We start from the raw sequence: 25,495 nt of genomic DNA on the forward strand, positions 1-25,495 counted from the left end.
GACTAGGTATTAGTTGGCAATAGGTAAAAAATTCAACAGTCTCAATTTGACTGTCTTCCAACACTGTTCTCACACCCTTCTAGAAATACACTGTGAATATATAAATTTTTAAGGGCTATCCACAATTCCATGGTATAGATGTAGCTTAACCAGTCATCTATGTAAGATCACTTAGGTTGTTTCAGACTTAGCTGTTACATATAATGCAGTGAATTAATTCCCACAAATGGAATTGGATGGTCTGTAGGTTCTTGAGCATTTGCATTTTGATAGACACTTCAAAAGTCCCTCCACAAAGGTGCCACCTTACTTTTTCCAGCAATGTCAGATTATGATAATGCTTTATTGGGCATTTTAAAAATATTTATTTTCTTTTTCTCTGAACTATCCATTCCTTTTGCCCATTTTTCTATTGATCAAACTGACAGATTCCTTTTTATCAATTTTTTTCTTTTGTAGTTTCTGGGTTTTAGAGTTTAGGATTTCTTTGAATTGATGTAGGTCTTCAGTGATTAGGCTTTCAATGATAAAAACTTGATAAATCACGTTCTATTTGAACTTGCTTTGGTCACACTGGAGAATGTTTGTTTTTACTAAAAGGTTTCTGGTATTCTGGTCTGTCTTTTTGGGAGGTAGGTAACAGATTGAATCCAAGACTTTGGGTGTGGGAGGCAGGTGCTCAACCACTTGAGCTACATCTGCTCCCCTCCATTGTCTCTTGACTGCATTGAAGAAGTACAATATAATGTCATAATTTTAAGTGTTTTTTTTTTTTTTTTTTTAAGATTTATTTTTATTTATTTAATTCCCCTCCCCTCCCCCGGTTGTCTGTTCTCTGTGTCTGTTTGCTGCGTCATCGTCTTTGTCCACTTCTGTTGTTGTCAGTGGCACGGGAATCTGTGTTTCTTTTTGTTGAGTCTTATTGTGTCACTCTCCATGTGTGCGGCACCATTCCTGGGCAGGCTGCACTTTCGCACTGGGCGGCTCTCCTTACGGGGCACGCTCCTTGCACATGGGCCTCCCCTGCGTGGCAGGGCACTCCTTGTGCGCATCAGCACTGCGCATGGGCCAGCTGCACACAGGTCAAGGAGGCCTGGGGTTTGAACTGCGGACCTCCCATGTGGTAGGCGGATGCCCTATCCACTAGGCCAAGTCCGTTGCCAATTTTAAGTTTTTACTGAAATAACTACATCACTTATAAAAAAATAATTCCTTGGGTTTTGCCTTAATTAAATAGCATGGTTTTTGTAGGAAATAAGGAGGGGGAAGAAGTATAAAGAAAAATCTTGTTATTTCAAAATGAGAGTTTTAAAAATTCCTCAAGTTGATTTAAGAAAATAAAGCTAGGTGCATTAAATGCTCATGAAGTTTTCAAAACAATGTTATTGCTAATAAAAACTAGGAAATTTGTAAATGACCAATAATAGGGAATTTTTTATAATACATTTGTGTAATGAGATATTGCACAGTTATTAAAAATCATGCTTTTCAAGTATAAAGGGAAAATGGAAATTATTTATTCCTAAATGTTAAGTTTTTAACTGGTTGATGGGATTTAAGGGTATCTATAAAATATATAATATGAATAAAATATGCATGTTTCTGTAGATACATACCTTCTTATAAATACATTAATGTGCCCAGGATGGTGGGATTTAATTGGTTTAATTAATTCTTATATGCTTATATTTTAGTAAATACATTCACTTTGTTAAAACCATATAAAGGTTTTCATATATCCTTCCATGGTTAAAAAATGGAAATGATGAGTTTATATTCTTATTTCCCCGCGATTCTTACACAATTCTTGTTTCTATAGCAGCTGAACAGTGATTGAACTCAGTTCTTTTTTCAACTCAACAGTGTTTTGTTATATGGAAGTACTGTAATTTTTCTTGTTCTGTAGTAATTTACCCTTGGGCTTACTTTTATGATCAGAAAAATTTATAATTTTACTTTCCAAAAATACATGGTTTTTAATACTTTTTTTTCCCAGTGTTTTTTCTTCTTACAAGTTATATGTACCTTTAAAAAAATTGTGGTAACTTAGATACATGAATTTTCCCATTTTAACCATTTTAAATGTACAGTTCAGTGGTATTAATTACATTAACAATGTTATGGGAAACGGACTTTGGCCCAGTGGTTAGGGCGTCCGTCTACCACATGGGAGGTCCGCGGTTCAAGCCCCGGGCCTCCTTGACCCGTGTGGAGCTGGCCATGCGCAGTGCTGATGCGCGCAAGGAGTGCCCTGCCACGCAAGGGTGTCCCCCGCGTGGGGGAGCCCCACGCGCAAGGAGTGCGCCCGTGAGGAAAGCCGCCCAGCGTGAAAAGAAAGTGCAGCCTGCCCAGGAATGGCGCCGCCCACACTTCCTGTGCCGCTGACGACAACAGAAGCGGACAAAGAAACAAAAGCAGACAAAGAAACAAGATGCAGCAAATAGACACCAAGAACAGACAACAGGGGAGGGGGGGAAATTAAATAAATAAATAAATCTTTAAAAAAAAAAACAATGTTATGCTGCCAGCACCACTATCCATTATCAAAACTTTTCCATCACCCCAAATGGAATTCTGTATGTACCCATTAAGCATTAACTAATTTCTTCTTCCCCAGTCCCCTGGTAACATATAATCTGCTTTCTGTCTGTATGAATTGGCATAATCTAGTTATTAAGTGGAATCATATATTTGTCCTTTTATATATGGCTTATTTCACTTAAACCATACTTTTTTCAAGATTTATCCATGTTGTAGCTTGTATCAGAACTTCATTTCTTATGGCTGAATAATTCCATTGCGTGTTTATACCACATTTTGTTTATCCATTATAAATTTTTAACATAGCTAAGCAAATTATTTAAATTTACAACCCCTACCTGTACCAAGTTCCAAAACATTTTCATTACCCCAAAAGGAAACTGCACTCATTAAGCATTTCCTCCTCAGCCCTTGGCAACCATCAGTCTGTGTTCTTTCTCTGTGGAGTTTACCTTTTCTGGATAGTCAAAAATTGAGTCATATAGTATACAACCTTTTGTTCCTGGCTCATTAAGTTTTCTCTCTTCAGCACAGTGTGATATCTATGCTAGATGCTCAGTGAATGCTTGTTGAATTACTGATGAATAGTGACCTTTACATTTATTTTTTTGTCACTAAATCTTATGGAACATTTTATATCAAGATTTCTAGACAGAATGTATTGGGGGTCCTCAATACTATTCCCAGGTTCAATGATTTTCTTAGGACTTAGTGTGGCTTAGTATAGATATGACGTATTACAGTGAAACTATACAGCTAAATCAGTAAGAGGAAAAGGTGTGTGGGGCAAAGTCCAGAGGACACCAGGCACAAGCATCCAGGAGTCCACTCCCAGTGGAGTCACAAGATGCCCTTTAATCCTCCAGCAACAGGTTATGACAACACATGTGACGTTGCCTACCTGGAAAGCAACTCTACTTGGTGCCTGAAGATTCTGTTGGGAGCTGTTTGTACAGCTCTGCCTACCTCAGGTCAAAATTTCAAAACTCTTAGAAGAAATTATGGTATTTAGCATAAACCACATTGTTGCACAGTTTAGGCACAGTGAGCCACTCCCTGATGGGAATGGTGGGAACCATCTTGAAATTCAAGCCCCAGACTCCAGCCAAGGGCAGGCCTTTTTTGTTGTTGTTGTTTAAATCTGGTAACAGTTTAAGACAGAAATCCTTCAGCTCAACAATAAATTTTAAAATGGGCCATATTTGGAAGTAAGCAAAGGTTCTAGAAGATATAACAATGGTCAAAAAGCACATGAAAAGAAAACATCATTAGCCATTAGGGAATCGCAATTCAAAACCACTCCAAGACACCATTTCACACCCACTGGAATGTCCACCATTAACAAAAGTAAAAGTGTTGGAGATGTGGAGAAATAGGAACACTCATTCACTGCTGGTGGGAATGTAAAATGGTGCAGCCACTGTGGAAGACAGTCTAAGTTCCTCAGAAAGTTAAGTATGAAATTACTGTATGACCTGGTAATTTCACTTCTAGGTACATACCCAAAAGAACTAAAAGCAGGGACTGAGACAGGCATCTGCACACTGGTATTCATAGTGGCTTTATTCACAATTGTGTGCTTGCATCCAACAAAAAGTACCAAAATACATGAAGCAAAACTAAAGAACCAAAATAAGAAATAGACAAATCCACTATTATAGTTGGAGACTTGAATATCCCTCTGCCAGTAAATGATTAAGCAGACAGGAAATCAGAAATAATGTTGTCTCTTCTGATGCATGATATAAATCTTGAGAGCTTGGCAGTCAGGCTTTCTGCCAGTTGGTACAATGTGCATAGAATTTTTCCTCTGATTTTCCACCTTGGCCTCATTCACAGGCTCCTTCAAATAAGTATCCCTGGGAGACATCCCCTCAGAACCTTACCATGATACCAGGAGTGGAGATGCTCCTTCAAAAGTTTATTCTATTGGTTTTCTTCTTGTTGTCTGTTCTGTTCTTTTTCTCTTTTTTCTTTATTTCCCCCCATCCCAGTTGTCTATGTCCATTTGCTGTGTGTTCTTCTGTGTCTGCTTGTATTTTTGTCGGCGGCACTTAGCACCTGTGTCTCTTGTTGCGTCATCTTGCTGCGTCAGCTCTTTGTATGTGCGGCGCCACTCCTGGGCAGGCTGTGCTTTCTTTGTACAGAGCGGCTCTCCTTATGGGGCACATTCCTTGCACATGGGGCACCCCTACACCGGGGACACTGCTGCGTGGCAGGGCATTTCATTGCGCGCATCAGCACTGTGCGCGTGGGCCAGCCCACCACACAGGTCAGGAGGCCCTGGGTTTGAACCCTGGACCTCCCATGTGGTATGCAGAGATGCTCTATCAATTGGGCCAAATCCGCTTCACTATTATGTTCTTAATCTCTCACCGGGCCCAGCTCTGGCCAGCCCTCCAGCTACTGTGGTGACCCAGGCTGGCTTCCCTGATTTGCTCCCGACCTCTGTTGGAATCGTGGCTGGACCATGACTCCCACAATCAGGGCAAGTCTTTCTAAGAATAGCAGTCTCAGGCTTGCTGTGGTTACTCTTTTTTTCACGTATGGGGACGGGGATTGAATCTCCAATCTCTTAAGTGGGAGGCTGGCACTCAGTCACTGGGCATGTTGGCTTCCCTTGTGTTTATTACTCTTTTATGCACAGAGTAAATTAGACTTCAGGTTACTTTCAAAATTTCATTTTATTACTTGGTAGAACCCAGGTCATCAGAAAATACCATTAGGTACAATCAAGCAGAATTGTGTCAAGTTCATTTGCAGCGATTTATTCCACTGCCTGCACAGCACGTAGGTGCTGTATACATTGCAGGGATATGTGCACCTCTTGCATGTTGTCATCTTTATCTTTAGGGTGTTCATATTGAGGAATCAGTGCATGCACCTTTTTGTGGCCTCTTGGTCCATCCAGACAGTTGTATTCCCATATTCTAGGAGGACAAATAAATACATGGTGTGGCCAAATATAGAGTCACTAGCTTATTTTTCAGATGTGAATGTCATTCGTTCTTTGTGAAGATTTTCAGCATTTCATCAGTGTGTCTTAATGTGTGTTTATAACCAGCCTATTACTATTACCTTGTACCTTCTATGCAAGATCCAGCAAAATAGAAATTTTTAAAGACTAATTTGTTTTACCTCATTTAAGAAATTAAAAATATCAAGTTATGTTCACTATAATTGAAGGTTTTTGAAGATACTGTGAATGGCCTGATGCTCCAGGACTTAAGGTCAGAAAATTTGCTGAGTAGCTTTCCAAGAATCTCAAGGGTTGCTAATCTTAGGTAGAAAATATTTTGTTCCTCATCAACTCTTAGGGGCAATCATTTGACACTAGTGGGGTTTGGGAAATTTTAGTTCTTTAACTCTTGGTAAGGATAACTTAGAAATTCGAACCTCTCTTACTCATGCTTTTCCATTTTTAAGAGCTCTAACTCACTGACAAATTTGAATACCATAGGAGTTTAGAGGTAGAGAAATCTTAATTTTTGTTTTTAAGCAGAACATGATAGGAATAAAAACTTGTGCTTTTATTTTGGGGCCATGTTATTAAATATTGTGTTCTTAGAAACGATTCTTAAGAAATATTTCAACAACTGTTTTGAAAATGTTATCTTCCCTTCCCAAATGATATATATATATATCTATCCCCTTTGAATATTTGAGTAGTCATTCTATCTTGTTTAAACCTTTGTGGAACAGTATTGGAATAAATGTTTCATCCCTTTTAAAAATTATCTTTTAACGCTGGAGACTAGTATGATTAGGATCTCTATTTCCATGTAACCATCACACATGAATTATTATACAAGTCATTTTGATCTAAAGGATCTTTTAAAATTTGGATTCAGGGTTTTTAGAGAAAATTTCCTTGGAGCAGATTCTTTTCAGCTAAAGGTTTTCCCCTTTAACTTAGTTTTTCATTGGCAGAAAACATTGGGGTATGCTCCAAATGTGGTTGAGTTACTGTATCTAAAGGTGATAGTGGCATTTCACAATCTCCATGTTCCAGTTTGCTTAAGGCAACTAGACAAACTTTACATAAGAACAAATTGGTACCTTTGGGCTGCCCAGAAGAATTACATTTGCCTTAGGAGAAGACCTAAAAGTACAGTGTACTGCTGAGGTAATTTAAGCTTTTAATTATCTCTGGCTCTTGAAATAAGGACATGATGATTTAGGGGAAAGGCCAGAACTTGATGTCATTTGCCTGAGGCACTCTAGATTCTCCTTGCAAAAACAGTTCTCAGGTTGCTTTAAGGACTGTGGCTAGTCTTTAGCATCTGTACATTGAGTGAATATAGGCTGTGGTTATTTGGTAGCAGTGTCACAGCCTACAAAGACCTAAAGGCCTTAGTTTTCTTTGAAAGCCAGTCTGGGGAGTTTTTGGGGGGCTGTATAATCAACACTAAAGTTTATGGAAAGGAAATGATGTAATTAAGGAAGTTTGAGCTTAAAACATAGAACAGGATGAAATGGAGAGGGGATACTCATTATATGAAGATAAACTAGGAGGTGGAACTCCAGTGGTGAGACTTAAAATTATTCAAATTTAAAAAAATAGAAATAAATAAAAATGAAGGGAAAAAAAGAATTCAGTCTTCTCGAACGTGATTGCTTACATTCCTGTAGCACTTTACCGTGTCAAGAGCACTTTGACATTTGTCTGATAAACTCTTATAATAGCATAATGAAAGAGTCACAAATCCGTTTTACAGGTACGAAAACTGAGGCCCAGAGAATGGCACGCCTTGCCCATGTTCACTTAGCAAATGGTGGAACTCAGGCTTACCTCGGGTCTTCTTGGTCTCTGTGTCACGACTTAACTAGAAGGACTGTACTCTTGAGGGAGGGGTAAAAAAAATAGTACATCCACGGCCTGGAATAGAGAAAAAATTGGTTAAGGTGATGGGCTTCCTTACTCAGGGAAAGGGGGAAGAAGGGCTGTGGAGCAAAGAATACCTCTGCCTTGGTTTCTCAATTTCAGTAAACCAAACTCTTCCCCATTCTGCAGTTTGTTTCATTAGGTCATGTCTGGTAAAAGTACCATTGTTCTGTAGCATGATGGACAATCAATAATGTATAGTAAAATATTAACATTAAAAACAAAAAATCAGTTTATGGACTCTTTTTTTAGTATATACCCCTTGCTGGCTCTTTTGAAAGTAATAAGTAGAGGCATGATTCTTTGAAAGAATAACTGCTTGCAATAAACTCAAACAAGTTCTCAATTTATTTAGTTTGCTTTGATTTAATTACCTCTGACTAGATTAATTAAATCAGTTCACTGAGCATATTTCCTTATTTATAAAAGTGGAATACATCCTAATTTTTTTTCATTTTCATTGTTTTATCTTTTTTTAAAGATGAATAAATCACACAAAAACATCCTGAATTTGAATAATTGAAACAAAGGGGAAAAAAGTTTCTTGGAATCTCAACTGTCCCAAGTAGTTTTGTGCGTGTGTGTGCCTGTTATCAGATGTGCTATGGTTAGTCTACAGAAGGACCTTCCTCTAAGGAGAAAGGAGTCAGTTTAACTGTGTGCAGAGGGGAGCATAGAGGAAGAGAAGGCTTTATAGAGAGGGCTTGTGTAAATTTTTGCCAGGCAAGCACAGTGTGGGGGTATTTTAGGCAGAAGCAGAAATACAAAGGGACAGAAGCAGAAAAGAGCCTAGTTTTGTGCTGTTAACTTGTTAGGACTGGAGCCACAGACAGATGAGAGAATGAGGCCGATGAAGTAGGTTCAGTGTTCTTTAAAACTTAAAAAAGAGCAGAAGTTTTAGGGTTCCTGATCCTGTGATTTTTACCTACCAACTTATTAGTATTATATACCAGCTTAGATATAATAGAAGCTGCAGTTGACCAGATAAATAATAGGTCACACTTTGCTTTTAAGGGTAATATGGAGTAGTAGTATGTTTATTGTGAAGAAGAAATGAGTTTTGTAATTGAGAGCCATGAAGTCGGATGGAAATACTTGCTGTTAAAATCAGACTCAGGGGAAGCGGATTTGGCCCAATGGATAGGGCATCCGCCTACCACATGGGAGGTCCGCGGTTCAAATCCCGGGCCTCCTTGACCCATGTGGAGCTGGCCCATCCGCAGTGCTGATGCATGCAAGGAGTGCCCTGCCACGCAGGGGTGTCCCCCGCTGGGGGAGCCCCACGCGCAAGGAGCGCGGCCTGTAAGGAGAGCCGACCAGAGCAAAAGAAAGTGCAGCCTGCCCAAGAATGGCGCTGCATACATGGAGAACTGACACAAGATGATGCAACAAAAACAAGACACAGATTCCCGGGTGCCATTGATAAGAATAGAAGCAGATACAGAAGAACATACAGTGAATGGACACTGAGAACAGACAACTCGGGGGCGGAGGGTGGGAAAGGGGAGAGAAATAAAAAATCTTTAAAAAAAAAAAAAAAACAGACTCGGGAATATTTTTAATTGCATTATGTAAGGTGGATAGGGATGTAAAGAGGTAACATTTTGGCTCTGTATGTGACTTCAGAATAGAAACAAAATGTAAGAGCTCTCTGCCCTTCACTTAAAATACCTATTTCATATTCTTTTTTTTTTTTTTTAAGATTTATTTATTTATTTATTTCTCTCTCCTTCCCCCACCCGGGTTGTCTGTTCTCTGTGTCTTTTTGCTGCGTCGTCTTTTTGCTGCGTCTTTTGCTGTCAGCAGCACAGGAATCTGTGTCTCTTGTTGCGTCATCTTGCTGTGTCAGCTCTCCGTGTGGGCGGCGCCATTCCTGGGCAGGCTGAACTTTCTTTTCGCTCTGGGCGGCTCTCCTTACAGGGCACACTCCTTGCGCGTGGGGCTCCCCTACATGGGGGACACCCCTGTGTGGCATGGCACTCCTTACACGCATCAGCACTGCGTGTGGGCCAGCTCCACACGGGTCAAGGAGGCCGGGGGTTTGAACCGCGGACCTCCCATGTGGTAGATGGATGCCCTAACCACTGGGCCAAGTCCACCGCCTCATATTCTTAATGGTATATGACTCTGATGTCACAGAAATCAGGTGGTATTAATTCAAATAAATGTAAATATAGTACCTAGGAATGATTTTGCTCTAGTTTCCTGAAGGTGATTAGTCTTTGGACTGAGGAAGACAGAAACCTTTTAGACATGCCCATTGAAAGAAGCACTAATTCCTTTTGGTCACCTCAGCTCAGAAGTACTTTGCTCACCTCTCCATTCTTTTGTATTGCTAATTTGTGTCAATCAGACACTACAGCAAATAGCTCTTCCCCACTTGATAAATAATCTCAATGATCAGACTCCAGCCCTGGGTTTTTTACTTGTTTTCTGAGATTCGTAATTCATATGGCTTTATCACAAGAGCAGAAAAGCCTCCTTGTTTCTCAGAGGAGAGGTCCCCTTAAAGGTTGAGTAATATTCTCACCCAGAAGGGATGGGACTGAAATTTAATAAGACAGGGCAGGGCTCGGAGGAATTCATCAGGCATTCTGTCTTCCTAATAAATTACTGTGGTATACAACCCATATGTACTTAAAATTCTTAGGATTGGTATGGTATGTAACCTTAAAGGAGAGATTCTGTAGACTTTTTGCAGTTCAGATGCAAATTTGGTGTGTCATCAAAGACCTGGACTTGATAGTTCTTCCATGGAACAGCTATGCAGTAAGCACGAGTCCTGTTCCAGGGAGGAAACGGGTTCAGGCATCAGTGATCAAGCAGCTTTTATTTCCTCCTGTGTTGATCCCTTCCACCTCCCTTCCCATATACCCACACAGCATAACTTCTTTTTCTGGCAGTCACTTTAATTGACTGAACGATCTCTCTGTGTTTTTGGTGGCATGGAGATATTCTTAACTCAATTGACAGCATCTGTGCCATAACTTCTCTCTCTTTTGTACTCTCAACAGGTGACAGAGCTGAATGAGCCCCTGTCCAATGAAGAAAGAAACCTTCTCTCTGTGGCTTACAAGAATGTTGTCGGGGCACGCCGTTCTTCCTGGAGGGTCATCAGTAGCATTGAGCAGAAGACCTCTGCAGATGGTAATGAGAAGAAGATAGAGATGGTTCGTGCTTACCGTGAGAAAATAGAGAAGGAGTTGGAAGCAGTATGTCAGGATGTGCTGAGCCTGCTGGATAACTACCTGATCAAGAATTGCAGCGAGACCCAGTATGAGAGTAAAGTGTTTTACCTGAAGATGAAAGGGGACTATTACCGCTACCTGGCCGAAGTAGCCACAGGAGAGAAAAGGGCGACGGTTGTGGAGTCCTCTGAAAAGGCCTATAGTGAGGCCCATGAGATCAGCAAGGAGCACATGCAGCCTACTCACCCCATTAGATTAGGCCTTGCTCTCAACTATTCCGTTTTCTACTATGAGATCCAGAATGCCCCAGAGCAAGCGTGCCACTTGGCCAAGACCGCTTTTGATGACGCCATCGCCGAGCTCGACACTCTCAACGAGGACTCCTACAAGGACTCCACTCTCATCATGCAGCTTCTCCGTGACAACCTCACGCTCTGGACAAGCGATCAGCAAGACGACGATGGTGGAGAAGGCAACAATTAAGGCCCCCCAGGTGGACTGGCTGCGCACGCTGATGCTACTACTGCAGTCTTTATTTTTTTCCCATGAGTTGGGGGTCGGGTGGGGGAGGGAAAGGGAGGGGTGACCTTCCTAGGGAGAAACCCACGACCTGTCCTGTCTTTGATTGCCTCTTTGACATTTTTGCCAAAATACCACTAGTGGAAAGTCAGGCTAGCTGTGCTGGTATTGGAATAGCAGCCTCACACTGGCATATGGACTGTTCTGTAGATGAATGCAAGTGGAGCTGTCTTTAATTTAACTTATTGCTAGATGATAGGGTTTTAAGATGAAAAGAAAACTTAAATGGAATGGCCCTCATTCAGTAAGTTCTGTGGTTCCAGTAAGAATTTTTTGTACATATGCTCTTGTCTTAAGTTTTGGGTACTTTCTATCTCATCTGTTTTAGCTGTGCATTTTTTTCAGGGTGTACTCTACCAGACATGGAATAGTTTAGATCCCAAACTGACAGACTTAGAACATAAGGTATATTTATCCTATGGTTTAGGCCTTGCCGGTTTCCTGAAGTCTCTGATTAGTTGACAGTATTAACACTAAATTGCAGTTTACAGTATATCTACATTACAGCCATATGTAACATCAAGCCGTTGACTATATATTTTTCTTTACTAGTGTTTTTTGGCTTTACACTCTTAACTCAGCTTTATCCAGGTTGGTTTTGGTGTTATCTGTCTCCTGGGCCAAAAAAAACTTGCCTGAGGAGAATTAAAGCTACTTTACGTTTTAGTTAACAGGTGCTTGGCAGGTTGGCTGTGGGATTTTTGTCCTTTTTTCCTCTTAACTTAAATCCACCACAAAAATTTTAACCACTTTAATAGAAATGTTAAACACCACAAAAACAGAAAATTCAGGTCTGTATGTCATTTATTGTGTTGGTATTTTCAAAGAACATTCTGATTTTTTTAAATGCCACAGCTTCTTCCTCAGGGATTATACTGCCATTTCACTTTTTCACTTGATTTTTCCCACTGTACCTGATGCTGATGGCACCCAGTTGGGTTGTAGGTGCTGTTGGGTTGTAGAAGTTGCGTGGTCATTCTGAGAGTTTGTGGTGCAGTGTGAAAATTCAGGTGCTAGAAGCTTTAGTGGTAGGAAAATCCAAAAGGAAGAGTTGTATTCATAAACATTGTCAAATTTAGGGATCCTTGTATGTGTGTCAGTCTTTCTTCCTGGGAAAACACTCCTTCCCCAAGTAACTTGTAGGAAGATAAACTAAAATCATTATCAGGTAATAAATACTCCTGTTTGACCATAACTTTTTCTATATATTTTTTTCTTTTAGTGAAAGCATAGATGTTGGAGAGTCACTTCTCTTGTGCAATCAGTGCACAATTTGGAATTGAAGGAAACTACATTGCTATTGCCACAAATTTGTTTTCAGTTAGCCCTAAGTCCCTCATTCTCATTTTTGAATCAATCTTTGTGTAAACATGACTTGTATACATGTGCTGAGATATAAAAAATCAGTAACAGTGTGAACTCTCAAGAATTAAGTAATGACATCGGACTTGCTTTATTTATTTATTTGTTTTACGTAGGCAAGGGGAGGTGTGAGTAATTACTGAGGAAAAACTTGACCCATGTTTTTGCTAATACCAAATTTGAGCATGTACTTAGGAGATGAATATGCCTAACAGGGTCCAGATACAGTGACGGTAGAAGAATGCGATGACGTAGAAGAATGCGATGACGTGGGATCAGTGTACTCTCTGACGTTGCAGTTTACCCAGCATGACTTTCCTTAGAAGGCCCCTCCATGTGCTGGAGCGGGAGTCCCAATTAACTCCACCCGAAGAATCAACAAAAGAAAGCTTTGCAGCTTTTGTGCCATTGCAGGAGTCTAGAGTAAATGCCGTGGATGGGGAAAGATTGGGGGGTGGGGCAGGGCTTTCTTTCATTTATCTTCATGTCAAGTGAGCAGTGTTGTGTCTTTCCTTATAACATTTGGAAATGATTTACTGGAATTACAAAACCTATTTTTCTTTTAAATTTCAGCTTTGGCTCTGGCTGCTTTTTAGAATAATGCAAGATAAAATACTTGAGGGCTAAAAATGAAGAGGGGAAAGGGAGATTTGATATTTAAGCAGCTTGAATGGTTTCTTTTCTTTATTTTTAAAGAAATGCACTTGCCTATGATACTATCTCTCCAGTGAAATGATTACCCCTCCATTACTCTATTGATAAAATATTGTGCATGCTAGTGTTGTATTTCTATACAGTAGCTTGAAATTTATTAACTTATACTGTAGGTGTTATGTATTCCTATGACAAAAATTTAAGTCTTCAAATTTTTTAAAGTTTTTTTTTTTTTTTTTTAATTTAATTTTTCCTTTTTTGGGGGTAAAGTTTGCTCTACCAAATAGTGATCGTAACAAATTGATCTGTTTTGGATGTTGCTATAGTGACATGCAGTTATATATTTTGTTTTTAAAGGGGGGGGGAGTAAAAGAAACACCAGTGTTAGCTTAATCTTAATGTCTGGTGTTTGTCATGGTGAAATTATAACCATTACAGTGTAGGAGAACAATGCCTATGTTCTCTGAATGAGCCTTTGTGCTTTTTGTCATGTTATGCAGTGAACTATTTTTAAGGTCTAATCAGTGATTATTTTTCCAACTCCGTGTTTCTCTAAGGAATTATTTCACACACGGACCATTCTTAGCAGTTTTCCTCAGTGATGGAATATCATGAATGTGAGTCATTATGTAGCTGTCATACATTGAGCAAATAAACTTACAGATCTGATGTCAGTACTGCTAAGTTTTATTCAATGAGTTGAATTTTCTCTCTGTTTTTGAAGGTTTGATTAGATGTGGGTGTTCTCTTCCTCCCCCGCCCAGGGAATGAGGTTGAATTGGGGGGGGGTGGGGGCAAGACAGGTAACTATTGGAATGCACCTGTAACTGAGAATCATACTTGGGTTTGCTGGACTTGGAAAATCATTGTACTTTTTGCGCCTCTACTTTCCTCTTTTAAAATGAGCATGGGAAGCAGTGGTTGAGCACCTGCTTTCCATGTACTAGGTCCCAGATTCAATCTCCAGTACTTCCTAAAAACAAACGAGGGCTGGTTCTCATTGGGGAGTGGATGTGGCTCAGTGGTTGAGCACCTGCTTCCCATGTATGAGGTCTTGGGTTCAATCCCCCATACCTTCTTGGGGGAAAAAAAAGAAAAAGCACTATTCAGCTTGATATCTGAGAGCCTTCCTGGGGCTTTCAATTTGTGAGATGCACAGACCTGAGTTTGCATCATGGCTCCTTTTGACCCTTAGACAAATTACTACTGAGATAGGGGGTAGCAGGGGATCTGTAGGTTTGAGTACTGGGTCATGTGCCTACTGGTTCATTATGTTATCATTTAGGTGTCCATTATTGTTTGATCCAATATTGTCTTGGATAGGGTCGTTCTTTGCATTTAAAAGTAATCATAAATAAATTGTGTTGTGTTTTTTAGTTCTTCTGAAGTGGTCTCCAGGCCTTGCTTGGTGTGGGTTGAGCTCTCAACAGACCACTGTTGCTGAAGGCAGTTGTATGAGAGTGTGAACCACAAACGAATGACATCCCTGGGTGGGGGTGGGGGTGTTCTACCTTGACTGGCCATTGAGAGGTTTGTCTGCAGAAGGAGTGCTGGAGCTTTACTCTTCCATCAACTTGTGTTTGCTTCTGTAGAAGGGGGGAGCACACAGTGGAAGTAGTTGACTTTTTAATTTCTTACGAAGCTTCAATTTGTTTCAGAAATAATAACCTTTTGCTGTGAGTAAGCTTTTACCATGTACTGAACAAATGAACCAAAGGTAGCTCCTTTGTCAGTCAACATCCTAAGAGTGCCACTGGCAAGTACAGATGTGAAGATAGTGGTCTCAGGTCAACACAACTCACTTAGCGCACTTGGAGCCCGCATCTTCTGACCCCCTGAGCTTTATCTCCTAGCACCAGGCAGCCTCTGTGCAGGTAGGTGACTGAGAAATGGAATGGCAACCCTTCGGTGCATTCTTAGTGTGTGAAGGTAGAGAGATGAGTAAAACTTTGTCTTGCCAACAGGAAAGTTATAGGTAGGGACAAGATCAGAACAGCTGAACTCCCTGAAACAGGGTTAGGTCACCAAGGCCTATGAGAATGAAGGGATAGCTCCTGTTAATTCTTGGATTAATGTTATTAATCCTTGGCTGTAACTTCTCACAAGTGCCTGGCATTTGAGATCAGCAAGGTGGGGATATTTCAAAGGATTTCCACAAACGCATTTCTCATAAAATAAAATGCTGCCTGCTTGAATTGTATCCAGTTTTGGTTGCTTTTTAGGAGGTATAAGCGATTGAACCCAGTACTTCCCTCATATATGGGAAGCAGGTGACCCTCTCACTTGTATCCAGTTTTAAGATTTACTTAGTGCAATGTTTTCAAGTTTTTTTGGTCTCAGGACCCCTTAGATAACTTGTAAGAGCTTTTGTTAATGTGGGGTGTGTCTGTCAAAGACGGGAAATTAAAATATCCATTTCTTTAAAAGTAACAAAACCCAGTGTGTTAATATCAATAATATTTTAATGAAAATGATGTTTTCCAAAACAAAAAATAGAAGAGTTGGCATTGTTTTGCAATTTTGCCGATCTCTTTAATGTTGGTATAATAGAAGTCAGCTGAATTCTCAAAGCTGCTTCTCCATTCAGTCTGTTGTAACATAAGTTTGAGTTGAAATATTTGGACATAATGGCATCACATAAATTGTTGCAAAAGATTGGCCCTAAAGATTAGGGGTTGCATGCAGAAACAGACTAAAATGAGGTGATTTGGTGGCAAGGGACATTTTAGCATAACAAGTAAGCTGGTGTTCAGTGTGAAGTCTCCTGCCCTCTATTTATGTGTGATTACCACATGAATTGGCCTCTGCACTGGTCAGCTGAAATGACATGTTGACTCAACACTGGGTGATCTGAGTGGCTAAAATGGCAGCGTCCTCCTAGGTGCACACTTCTCAAAGCTAGTTTGGAACAACCACCAACCTTCTGAAAACTTGCTGAGTATAACTGGTCTCTATTTCTAGGAGTTGACATTAAGTGGTCACCATCCTATTAAGAACATTGAAATGTGGTATAACCAGCTTGCTAATTTGCCAGTTCTGGTGTGGATAAATGTGGTTAAATCTGAATGGCCGCAGACCTGACTTCTGATTAGCCACAGATAGCTGTGGTCAGGGAGGAGTAAGGGCCGAGGGACTGGATCACGCTGGCAAGAATCCTCAGTTCCAGGTAAATAGGTTCATTGGTATGTCTCATCTTCCTACTTCAAATGAGTCAAGATTCCCCAACTTAACTAATATACTGACAAGACATTCAGTTACCACACACAGCGCTGGTGACAGGAGAATCAATAGGAACTACTGTGGGAAACATTAGAATTTTTTTTTTCAACGTTGAAATTTTATTTGTTTTGATGGCAGTAAGATGACAAATTTTGGGGCCTCCCAGATTATGGTAAAAAATAGAGTTCCAGGCTAAATTAAGCTATTATTGAGAACTGGTTGTGGTGAGGATTTTTTATTTTGATTTTTTGAAGATGTAATGCATGATGTACAAAATTCAAAATGGTACAGTATAGTCTAAAACAGGTTTTTCTACTGCTTTAGGGCTAAGAATAGTCTTTACATGTTTAAAGGGTTGTAAAGAAAAAAAAATGTAACAGTGTATGGCCTGCGAAGTATAAAATAATTTCCTGTCTGGCCAGTAGATTGCTGACCCTTGATTTGCCGGCTTCCTTCACTTACCTCTTGCCCAGCCATGGATCCACCTTCCTAGAGATAACTATTATCTCTTCTTCCTTCTCTGATGAGTTTGAGACAGGCTTTTTGACTCTGGCTCTGAAGCAGAATTTTTGCTGCTTTTGAGCACTGACTCCTAGATCATGAAAGGTTTTTGCCTTGTGGTTTTAAATATAAGTAATTGAAATTTGGTGGTTCCTGTAAGTATCCCTTGAATTAGATTTAAGCCCATCTAAGGCAGGGGTTCTCAACGGGTCAGTGAGCTTGAATTGAGATTCTTATGGAGACATGGTGGGGTGGGTGTGATATATTTATTAAATAATACACTGCATAGGGTGGACTTAGTAAGGAGTTCCTGGTTTTCACCTGACTGGCAAAGGGGTCCATGGGACAAAAAAATGGTTATTCTGAAGGATAGGTAAGTGGTATTGCAGCAGTTTGCCACCAACTTTTATTTTGAAACATTTCAGAAAACAAAAGTTGAAAAGAATGGTAGTGATAACCCAAATACCCACCACTTTGATAGAGCATATTTCTGGTATGCCCTGTGGAACCTTGAGTAATTTATGGTTGAGAATTCACTCCTATATTCATATTTTACCTAAAAATGGCATTCTCTTATATAACCACAATGTTATCACAGGGAAATCAACAGTTCCCTAATAACCAACCAGTATTCAGTTTTCCCCAAATCAAATTCTCAGAATGCCTTTGCTAGCTCGTTTTAAATATATACCTCCTCCATTCCCTGCTAAATAGATAAAAGCTAGTTAAAATTAGTAATAAATAGAATTCATTAATTGCATCTCATTATTAGGTTTCTTAAGCCTCTCTTTATCTAGGATGTTCCTTCCTCTTTGGCACTGACCTTTTCAAGAGACCAGACTACTTTTGGTCCTAAAGGATGCCCTACCTTCTGGGTTTGTCCAGGTATTTAAATTGTTCTCCTTCCCTGCTGGGGCACTTTTCAGTGGTTGCTTTGGTGATCTTCAGCTTCCAGCACCAGGGCTTGTAACCTAAATCGACCAGGGCAGAATTACAGTTCTGAACAGCAGGTTAGAGGGAGTGACTGCCACCAGTAGGAACCAACCTGTGCCTAACCAGAGTTCGTGGAGGGGAGAAGTATGAGGTAGGTGCTAGGAGTCTTGATGTTGAGCTGGCTTTTTCCACCCTGATGGATAAATCACCCTACTACTTAATGGCTTTCTAAGCACAAGCCAAGAAGGCATAGCAAGCCCATCTACCTCTCTTCACTCATTCCCCCTGATCCCTCCCCTGCCGATTGTCTGACTTGCTGTTAGTCCAAAGTCAGTTGTAGGGATGGAGGTAATGATGGTTGGTCAGTTCTTAAAGGCCAGTCGGAAAAACTCATTGTGGATTCCATTAGGTTTATCAAAGCCAGTTGCCTTCCAAAATAGGATATTTGGTATTATAGCTTCCAGGTGTTTTTGCCAGCAAAGTTGGAAAACTACTGTTTAAAAATATTCCTTGTTGGGAACGTTGAGATCCCTTGGTGGTGAGTTTCAGGTTGGCAAGGGGTTGGGTAGTGGGTGGCAGGCTGAGTGAAAAGTATTCTCTTGCCCTAAAGGAGATGATCTTCAGAATAAAGACAAGCTAGAAGTAGGAAATAGAAGCGAGCGAGGTACATAGTATGCGATGAGCAGCTTGTGGCTGGCCGCAGAGTGGACCCTGTCCCTGTCGCTCCCTAAATGACTCCAGATCTCAAGGGTAAACACTGTATATCCCACTACTGAGGCAAAAGCAAAAGGTACCCTCCAGGTGACACGCACATAGGCCAAAATGAACCTGGGTAGGAAAAGGAAAAACAGCCCTGGACCAACATGGAGCTTCAGGATACCAGAATGCTCCAGCGATAACTGGTTTGGCCGCCCCTGGTGCCATTACCCAGACTACAGAAGACTGCAACGATGCTGTTTTGCAGGGCCCTAAAGTTGGGAGGGGAAATTGGGCGTCCACTCTAGCCCTGGCCGCCTCCTGCCTAGGGGCTGCGGCGGTGCGGTCCTCTGCTGCCTCCCCGTGGGCGCCACCAGGCTCTGCAGCTGACCCCCAGCGATGGAATCCCGGAGGCCCGCGTCCCAGCTGAGTTTGGCTTCCTTCAAGCTTTCCAAGTTCCCAGGGCGTGATACGTTGCGCTTTTACCCTGGTTGGCAGGAGCGTCGTCGTGCCCAGCCCGCTCGGCTCTGGAACTCCATCCCCTGGCTTCTTTCTGGTCGCCTCCCATCCCCAACGACCTAGGCCCACAAGACCTTTCCTGTCCCCGCGTGGGTTGCGGGGACGCCTTAGTTTTGCACGGGAAAGCGACCACGCACGTGTGTGCGCTTCTGCAGGGCGAGCGCACGTAAGTGAACGGCCCGGACCACACGCGGGCGACTCGTGCGTCTCGGGCTCTGGCGTGCGTGTGCGCGTCCTGCGAGAGCTCGGCCCACGCTGCCGAGCGCCAGGACTTCGCATGAACCTCGCCGCCCGCGCTGCAAAAAGGGGCTCTGACAGCGGAGGCTCGCCAGGGCTGCCCGGAGACCCGGATGTGGGCAGGCGGGGCCGCGGCTCCTCCGCCGGTCTGAGGGCGGGGCCCTGGCGGGAGCCAATCACAAATCAGACAGCCCCCGACCCTCCAATGGCCCGCCTGTCTCTAGGGCTTGGGTCCGGCTCCAGGATCTATCTGACTGCTCTGCTGCCCCAGGGCTCGATTCGTTCCCGGCCGGGCCTCCCCGCTTCCGGTGGAGGAGCTTTGTCTTCTCCCTCCGCGTGGGCCTTTGTTTCCCGGAGTAACTTGCTTTGGGCCTCGGACGGCATTTGTAGGGTGGTGGTAACACCCATCCCACAACAGTTCCTAAGGAGCAGCGGACTTGAATCTGTCGGCCCCCTTAGACCGTCTGCTCCACGGTGAGGCAGCCAGGCAGGAGGACAGCCCTGGCCCGCCTCCCCAGTCTCAGCTGCCCCCTGGATTACGGCCCCGTTTTCTGGGCATAGTCTGTAGGCCTCGGCCTGAATGCCCTTCCTTCCCCCATCCCATCGATGGACAGACTGAATTGAGAACTTAATCAGCCTGGAAAGGTGGCATAAATGGAAGGGAGCACTTGCACCCCACTCTCCGCTTCCCAACTCCAGCCACGTAGCAGGAGGCGCAGGGGGGCCCGGGGAGGAGAGCTAGAGGAGTTGCCCAAGTCACAATCAAATGCGGACTTAGGGACTGAAGGTCAGCTTCAACGTGGCTACTGTTTAGAAAGGTGAGGTTTCTGTCAACAACGTCTCATTTTCTAAATAAGCAACTGTGGGTGGAGGGGTGTGTGTGACAAGAAAGCCTAAGAGCTCAGGATTTGCATTTCCGTTCCACCATGTGCTAGTTATATGGCAGAACATCAAGCATTTAACCTTCAGAATATCGATTTCCCTGCTGTAAAACGGGGATAATCCATGGGGCACCGTCTAGAAACGTCACAGACATGAATTCATAGAACCAGCCCCATCGTGCAGATGAAAAAACCTGCCCAGCTGGCAAGTGGCCGAGGCGGTTGCAGTTTGACAGCAGCGCCTCCAAGCACAGCCACCAGCCCCTGCTGCCTCGCAGCGGCCTGGGGTTGCTCTGAGGCTAGAGGACCTGAGGAGCCGGGCAAACCCACCCAGGGGCCGGCAACCCGCAGGTGCTCGCGACACAGCAGTCGCGGTAAAGGGAGCAGCGCACACGCCCGACTGCGCAGGCGCAGCAGGGCGGGGCCCGCCTCCCGGCTGGGGCTGCCAAATCCTACGGCGGCCCTGGCAGGGGCAGAACAAGCTGCTGGGAGGCTGGCGGGGGCATCAGAGACTGAAGAAGCCCGGAGCAGAAGTTGTCCAGAGACCCAGTGGTTCCAGGGTTGGGGGAGAGAGTTGGACTTTTCCAAGACCAACCCTCTTGCCCGGTCTCCGTTCTGGGCTTGGCAGAACGGAAAAACGCTGGTCAGAGATTCCCAAAGGTTCTAGGGTGGGTGCGCGTCAGGTGCCTGCGGGTTCCCAGGGAGGGCGCCAGGGGGCAGTCACTGCCCAGTCTGGGCCTGGCGGGGTGCGGTCCCTTCCCAGCTCTGCTATCTCCCACCTCTGGGGGGCCAAGGCCTCTGCCTGGAGTTACAGCCTGAGACGGAACTGGCTACCCCAGCCGCCGGAGCCTCCCAGTCCAGGGCCTTCAGGCTGGTCGGGCCCTGAAAAGAGAACCCTCAGGGTTCTCAGTAGGGCCACGGAGGGACTCAAAGAAGGGAGGGGGCTTGGTGAAGTGAGGAAGCGCACTGAGGGGCGTGAGGGTTCAGAACAGACGGGCGAAACCAGGAGGGGGCTTTCAGTGTGGGGTAGGAGTGCGGTGAGGGGTGGGGGCTAAGTAATGGAGAGGGAGGAGTGGGAGTTCAGAAGGGGCTCAGCAAGGGACTGAGGGCCAGAGACAGGAGGAGGCTTGGTGGAGCGACGAAGCTATCCCACTGGCCCCCAGCGCACGTGCAGACTGCCCGCGCCATCCCTAAGAGGACCTTCATGAACCGCCTTGTGTTGAGGGGGCAGGGATGTGGCAGCAAAGGGTTCCCCAGAAAGGTCCTGAAATGGGCTGAAGACCCTCCTCTTGCCACACTCCCTTGTCGGTCCTGCATAGGCCTGTCCTCATGTCCTTGTGCACTCTGGAACCCTGGCCTTCCTGCCATTGCTAGGGGGCCCTGGGGTAGCCCCCAGTCTTCCTGATTCCCCCCTTGATTCCCATCCGCACAGGACTGACAACCCCAGCCTTCAGACAATCAGGGCAGGAAGGGCTCAGAGGCCACCCAGCAATCGCCCAGTGCTGTGATCTGCCAGGCAGCCCCAGGGCAGATCCGGTCACTTCCACCCTGGGCTGGGCGGGGTCCTGCCCCAGGCAGAAGGAAGTGCAGGAGGAACCATTATTCTGCAGCGCCCCTGCTAGGAGCTGCTAAGTTCTCAGGGTCTCCAGACGTGACTTTTACTCTGTAGGCTGGGAGTTGGGAGCCCTGGCTTTGCCTTGACCCCTATCTGCCCCTTGGTAGAGAGGAGAGGTAGGCCGGCTGCCCGTGAGGCTCCAACACCCTCCATGTCCCTTCCTGAGACCACTCAGAGATGCTGCTTTTGACCCTGAGCTGCCCCTTCTTGGCCAAAGAGGCAGCGTTTTTCAGGCAGCCAACTCTCCAGTACCAACTAAAGTTTCTCAAAAGAAGCCCATGAGATGTGGGCTCACCGTGGGCGACAGTGAGGTTCACACAATGAGGTGGAAGGAGGAGAAGGGGGCCCACAACCCTTGGCTAAGGGCCATGCCAGGCACAGACTGATTTCCAGCTCACATGCACCTGTTCCTGGGGCTGCACATGGGGGCATCAGTTGATGGGCTGAACAGTATACACATTGGGGTGGGGGTCCCCACACTGGGCCTCTTCCACTGAGACTCCCAAGGAGCACATCCCATCCTGCTCTGCCCTTGACCCGCTGGGTGACCCTGGGCAAGTGCAGCTGCTACGGGGGCTTTGAGTTCCCTCTGTATGGTGAGGGGTTGGGAAAGGAGCCCACCCAAGCCCAGGGCCCTAGCAGGAGGAGGCACCTTTTTCTAATTTGCACTAGACATTCACAGGTAAGGGGCTCTCATTGCTGATAAGTGACACCCTTCCCTCCCCCCATATCCTGGTATGTCCTGGGGCCCCAGGGGAGCTCCCCAGAAGGGCCCCCACATTTTCCAGGGCCACTCGCATTTCATCACATTTCCTAGCCGCGGGGCCCTCAGTGGACAGCTGCCTTCTCCCCGTCCTGGTTGAGGTCATGAGCTCCGAAGCGGTTCCCATCGCACTGTGTATGTGTGCCCCGTAGGGTTGGGGTAGGAATGGAGAGGTGGGGGTCCCGGGTAACGCCGGCAGACAGGACCCTCGCCAGCCTGACCGCTGTCCTGACCTGGCTCTCTGCCTAGATGAGGAGGGGCCTGCATGGCTGCCAACAGACCAGGGCGCCTGGCCTCTCCTTTGGCCAACCCCGTGCCCATGTGACCCTCCTCCTTGGTCTGCCCAGTTGCTCCTCCCCACAGGCGGGAGCTCTGGCCTCGCCCCTCAGGCCTGGCACAGGGGCCTCCTCTGAAGTCATTTTCTGGACAGTCTTTGCCCTCTCCCCTTGCTCTCAGCCTTGCTTCCCCTCTCCCCTCAATGGAGCAGCCAAAATCTGTGCCTGGCTGTCCCTCAATTCCGCAGCAGCTAAGATGATGGTACCTGGAGATGATTCACTGCCCCGCACAGCTTAGGGTCCACCCGACCTTCCAGGCACTGAGCTGAGTTCAGCAAGCCCCAAGCTGGAAACCGGGGCCTTAGTAGTTTCCCTTCTGCACCCCAAGCCAGTCTGTCACTCCATGCCGCAGGGCCTACCGCAGGGCCTACCGTTGCTACATCCTGGCCCCTGGTCCCCCTCCCCTCCCACTGGCTGACTCGTGCTCACCCCTCCCCTCCCCTCTCCTCTAAGGGCCAGCCCAGGTTCCTAAAGGAGGGTTCTGACCTGTCCCCCTGCCCCCCACTTAAACCCTTTGGTAACATCGCAGCTGGCACGTAGCGGGACCCCCGTGCCCTCCAAGGCTCTTGTTCTCCTTCACATGCAGCTCCAGCCTCCAGGTCTGCTCATGCCCATCCCCCTCCTGCCCACCTCTGCCAAGACTCTGCTCCAGTCCTGGGCCCCCTCTGAGTGCACAGTGCATGCCAATTGTCACTTAACTGTCACCCCACCCCATGAGAGCAAGGACCTAGACTGACGGCCTGGGTGCTGGGCCCAGGTTCCAGTGGGAGCAGCGGGAGAGAGAAAAGGAGAGCCAGGGGAAACCCCTGGTGGGGTAGCGGCTCCCTGGGGGACCTGAGCCTGCCAGCCTTTGCCAGCCGTCTGCGGCACAGGGGACAGCTGCCCAGGCACCCCGGGCCTGAGCACAGAGGGCCCAGATGGTAATATTCACTACATCAGAGCCAATGGCTGAGCCCTCCAGACAGTCATCAGAGGCCTTTAGAGATGCACCCATCGAAAAGATGGAAAGACCTGGAAAGATCTGGAACTGCCCCTGTGGCACAGCAGCAGAGACACACCACTTGGCAGCTGTTCCAGGGCCAGCCCCTTCCAGCAGAGAACTATCAGCCTCCGCCCACTCTGCCCCAGATGCCACCCCAGAGCTCTGGACACAGGGCCAGCCTCACCTCAGGCTTCCCTGTGCCTTCACCCCCAGGGTGGCCCTGGCAGTACTGAGGGCACCTGCCTCAGTTTCCCTAACTTCTACTTTAGTGTCCTGTGGAAACTAGGGCCTGTTTCCTCTGCATGGAGTGAATTCCTCCCCACCCATCTCAGCAGGTGGCCTGAGCAGGATGCCAGACTGCTGCTCTGGGGTTTCCCCTCCCAGCGTGGACCCCAGGACTCTGGGCCTGAGATTCCTGGCAGCTCATTCCCGGCCCTTTTGCAGTCTGATCACCCAGACCAGCCCTGGCCCCCAGGGTCGGCTGTAAGTCCGTCTTCCTGAGACCCTCAACAAGCCTGGGCAGTTCTTCAAGCTTTAGAGACCGCCCCGCCCTGCCCCCAGGCTTCACGTCTGAGCTCTTCTGCTCACCCGTCCCCCCACCCAGCCCCCCAGGACTTGCTATGTGGACTTGGGCCAGCCCTTCCCTCGGAGACTCACTGTTCCCAGTTAAGCAGGAGTTATTACCACTCTTCCCAGGGCTGACATGAGGATTAACTTGTCAAAAGCTTGGCACCAGCCTTAGCCTGCCGCAAGGGCACGGGCAGTGAAACTGGCACCCTGGCTGTCTGACAGGTCTGTGCGGACGCAGCCACGCCCCTGGAGGTCAAGGGCTGCCCCGTTACCAGCCACACGGGAAATTCTTGAGCTTGAAAACTGGCAAGCGAAGCCAGGGTGAGAACCGGACGCCCTGCTGGGTCCTGGCCCCAGGACCCCTCGAGGAGGAGGGCTGGCAGATCAAGGGGGTTGGAGCTCAGGAAATGGACCTGAACAGAGGCTTGGGTGCTGGTGGGCAGAAGGGTGGGTAGCCTGGCACAGGCTCAAACTGGTGCTGCCAGCCGGACCAGCTCGATGCCCGTCCTGGGTGTTTATTCCGTTGGCCTTCCTCCAGCGGCTGGAGCTATTCCACAGGTGGGTGTCCCGACACGGAGAGCTCACACCAGGGAGAGGAATGAAGGGGAGACCCTGGCACAAGTGTGTGTATGTGCGTGTGTGTGTGAGGGGAGGGGGCGAACAGACATGTTCCAGGTCCTTCCTTGCCGCTCCTCTCAGGGACCCTGTGAAAGTGGGACTTTGGGATTTGAAGAGAACATGGGATTCTTGCCACAGCCACATGCCCTGGGACCTCAAGGGCGGGGACGGTGTTGGGTCTCTCCAATTCTGGTAACAGGTTGCCAAAGCTCCCGCCTGCTTTCTCCTTTCCTTGGGCCCCTCAGAACCTTGCTTGGGCCACGTTTGGGGGTGGCAAGTGGGGAGACAAGAGATGGGACCAAGGCTGGCATCACTGTTCCTGCCAGGGCAGCCACCCCTCTGGGAGGCTCTCACCACCTGGTCTCTGCAGGGCACCTTCGGACACTGAGAACCAAGCCCCCTACTGGATAGGTGGGC

General features: G+C 45.9%; 1 protein-coding gene across 1 annotated transcript in view; it reads left to right on the forward strand.

The window, feature by feature from the left end:
- The window catches only part of YWHAG (tyrosine 3-monooxygenase/tryptophan 5-monooxygenase activation protein gamma), a 39,598-nt gene extending 25,715 nt beyond the window's left edge, over positions 1-13,883 (forward strand). The window contains exon 2 of the mRNA XM_004448275.4: positions 10,441-13,883. Within this exon, the coding sequence (XP_004448332.2) occupies positions 10,441-11,097 (657 nt within the window). The 3' untranslated portion in view covers positions 11,098-13,883. The remainder of the gene's footprint in view (positions 1-10,440) is intronic.
- Positions 13,884-25,495: the final 11,612 nt, after the last annotated feature.

This window comes from Dasypus novemcinctus, chromosome 23, assembly GCF_030445035.2.
Source record: "Dasypus novemcinctus isolate mDasNov1 chromosome 23, mDasNov1.1.hap2, whole genome shotgun sequence".
Classification (NCBI taxonomy): domain Eukaryota; kingdom Metazoa; phylum Chordata; class Mammalia; order Cingulata; family Dasypodidae; genus Dasypus; species Dasypus novemcinctus.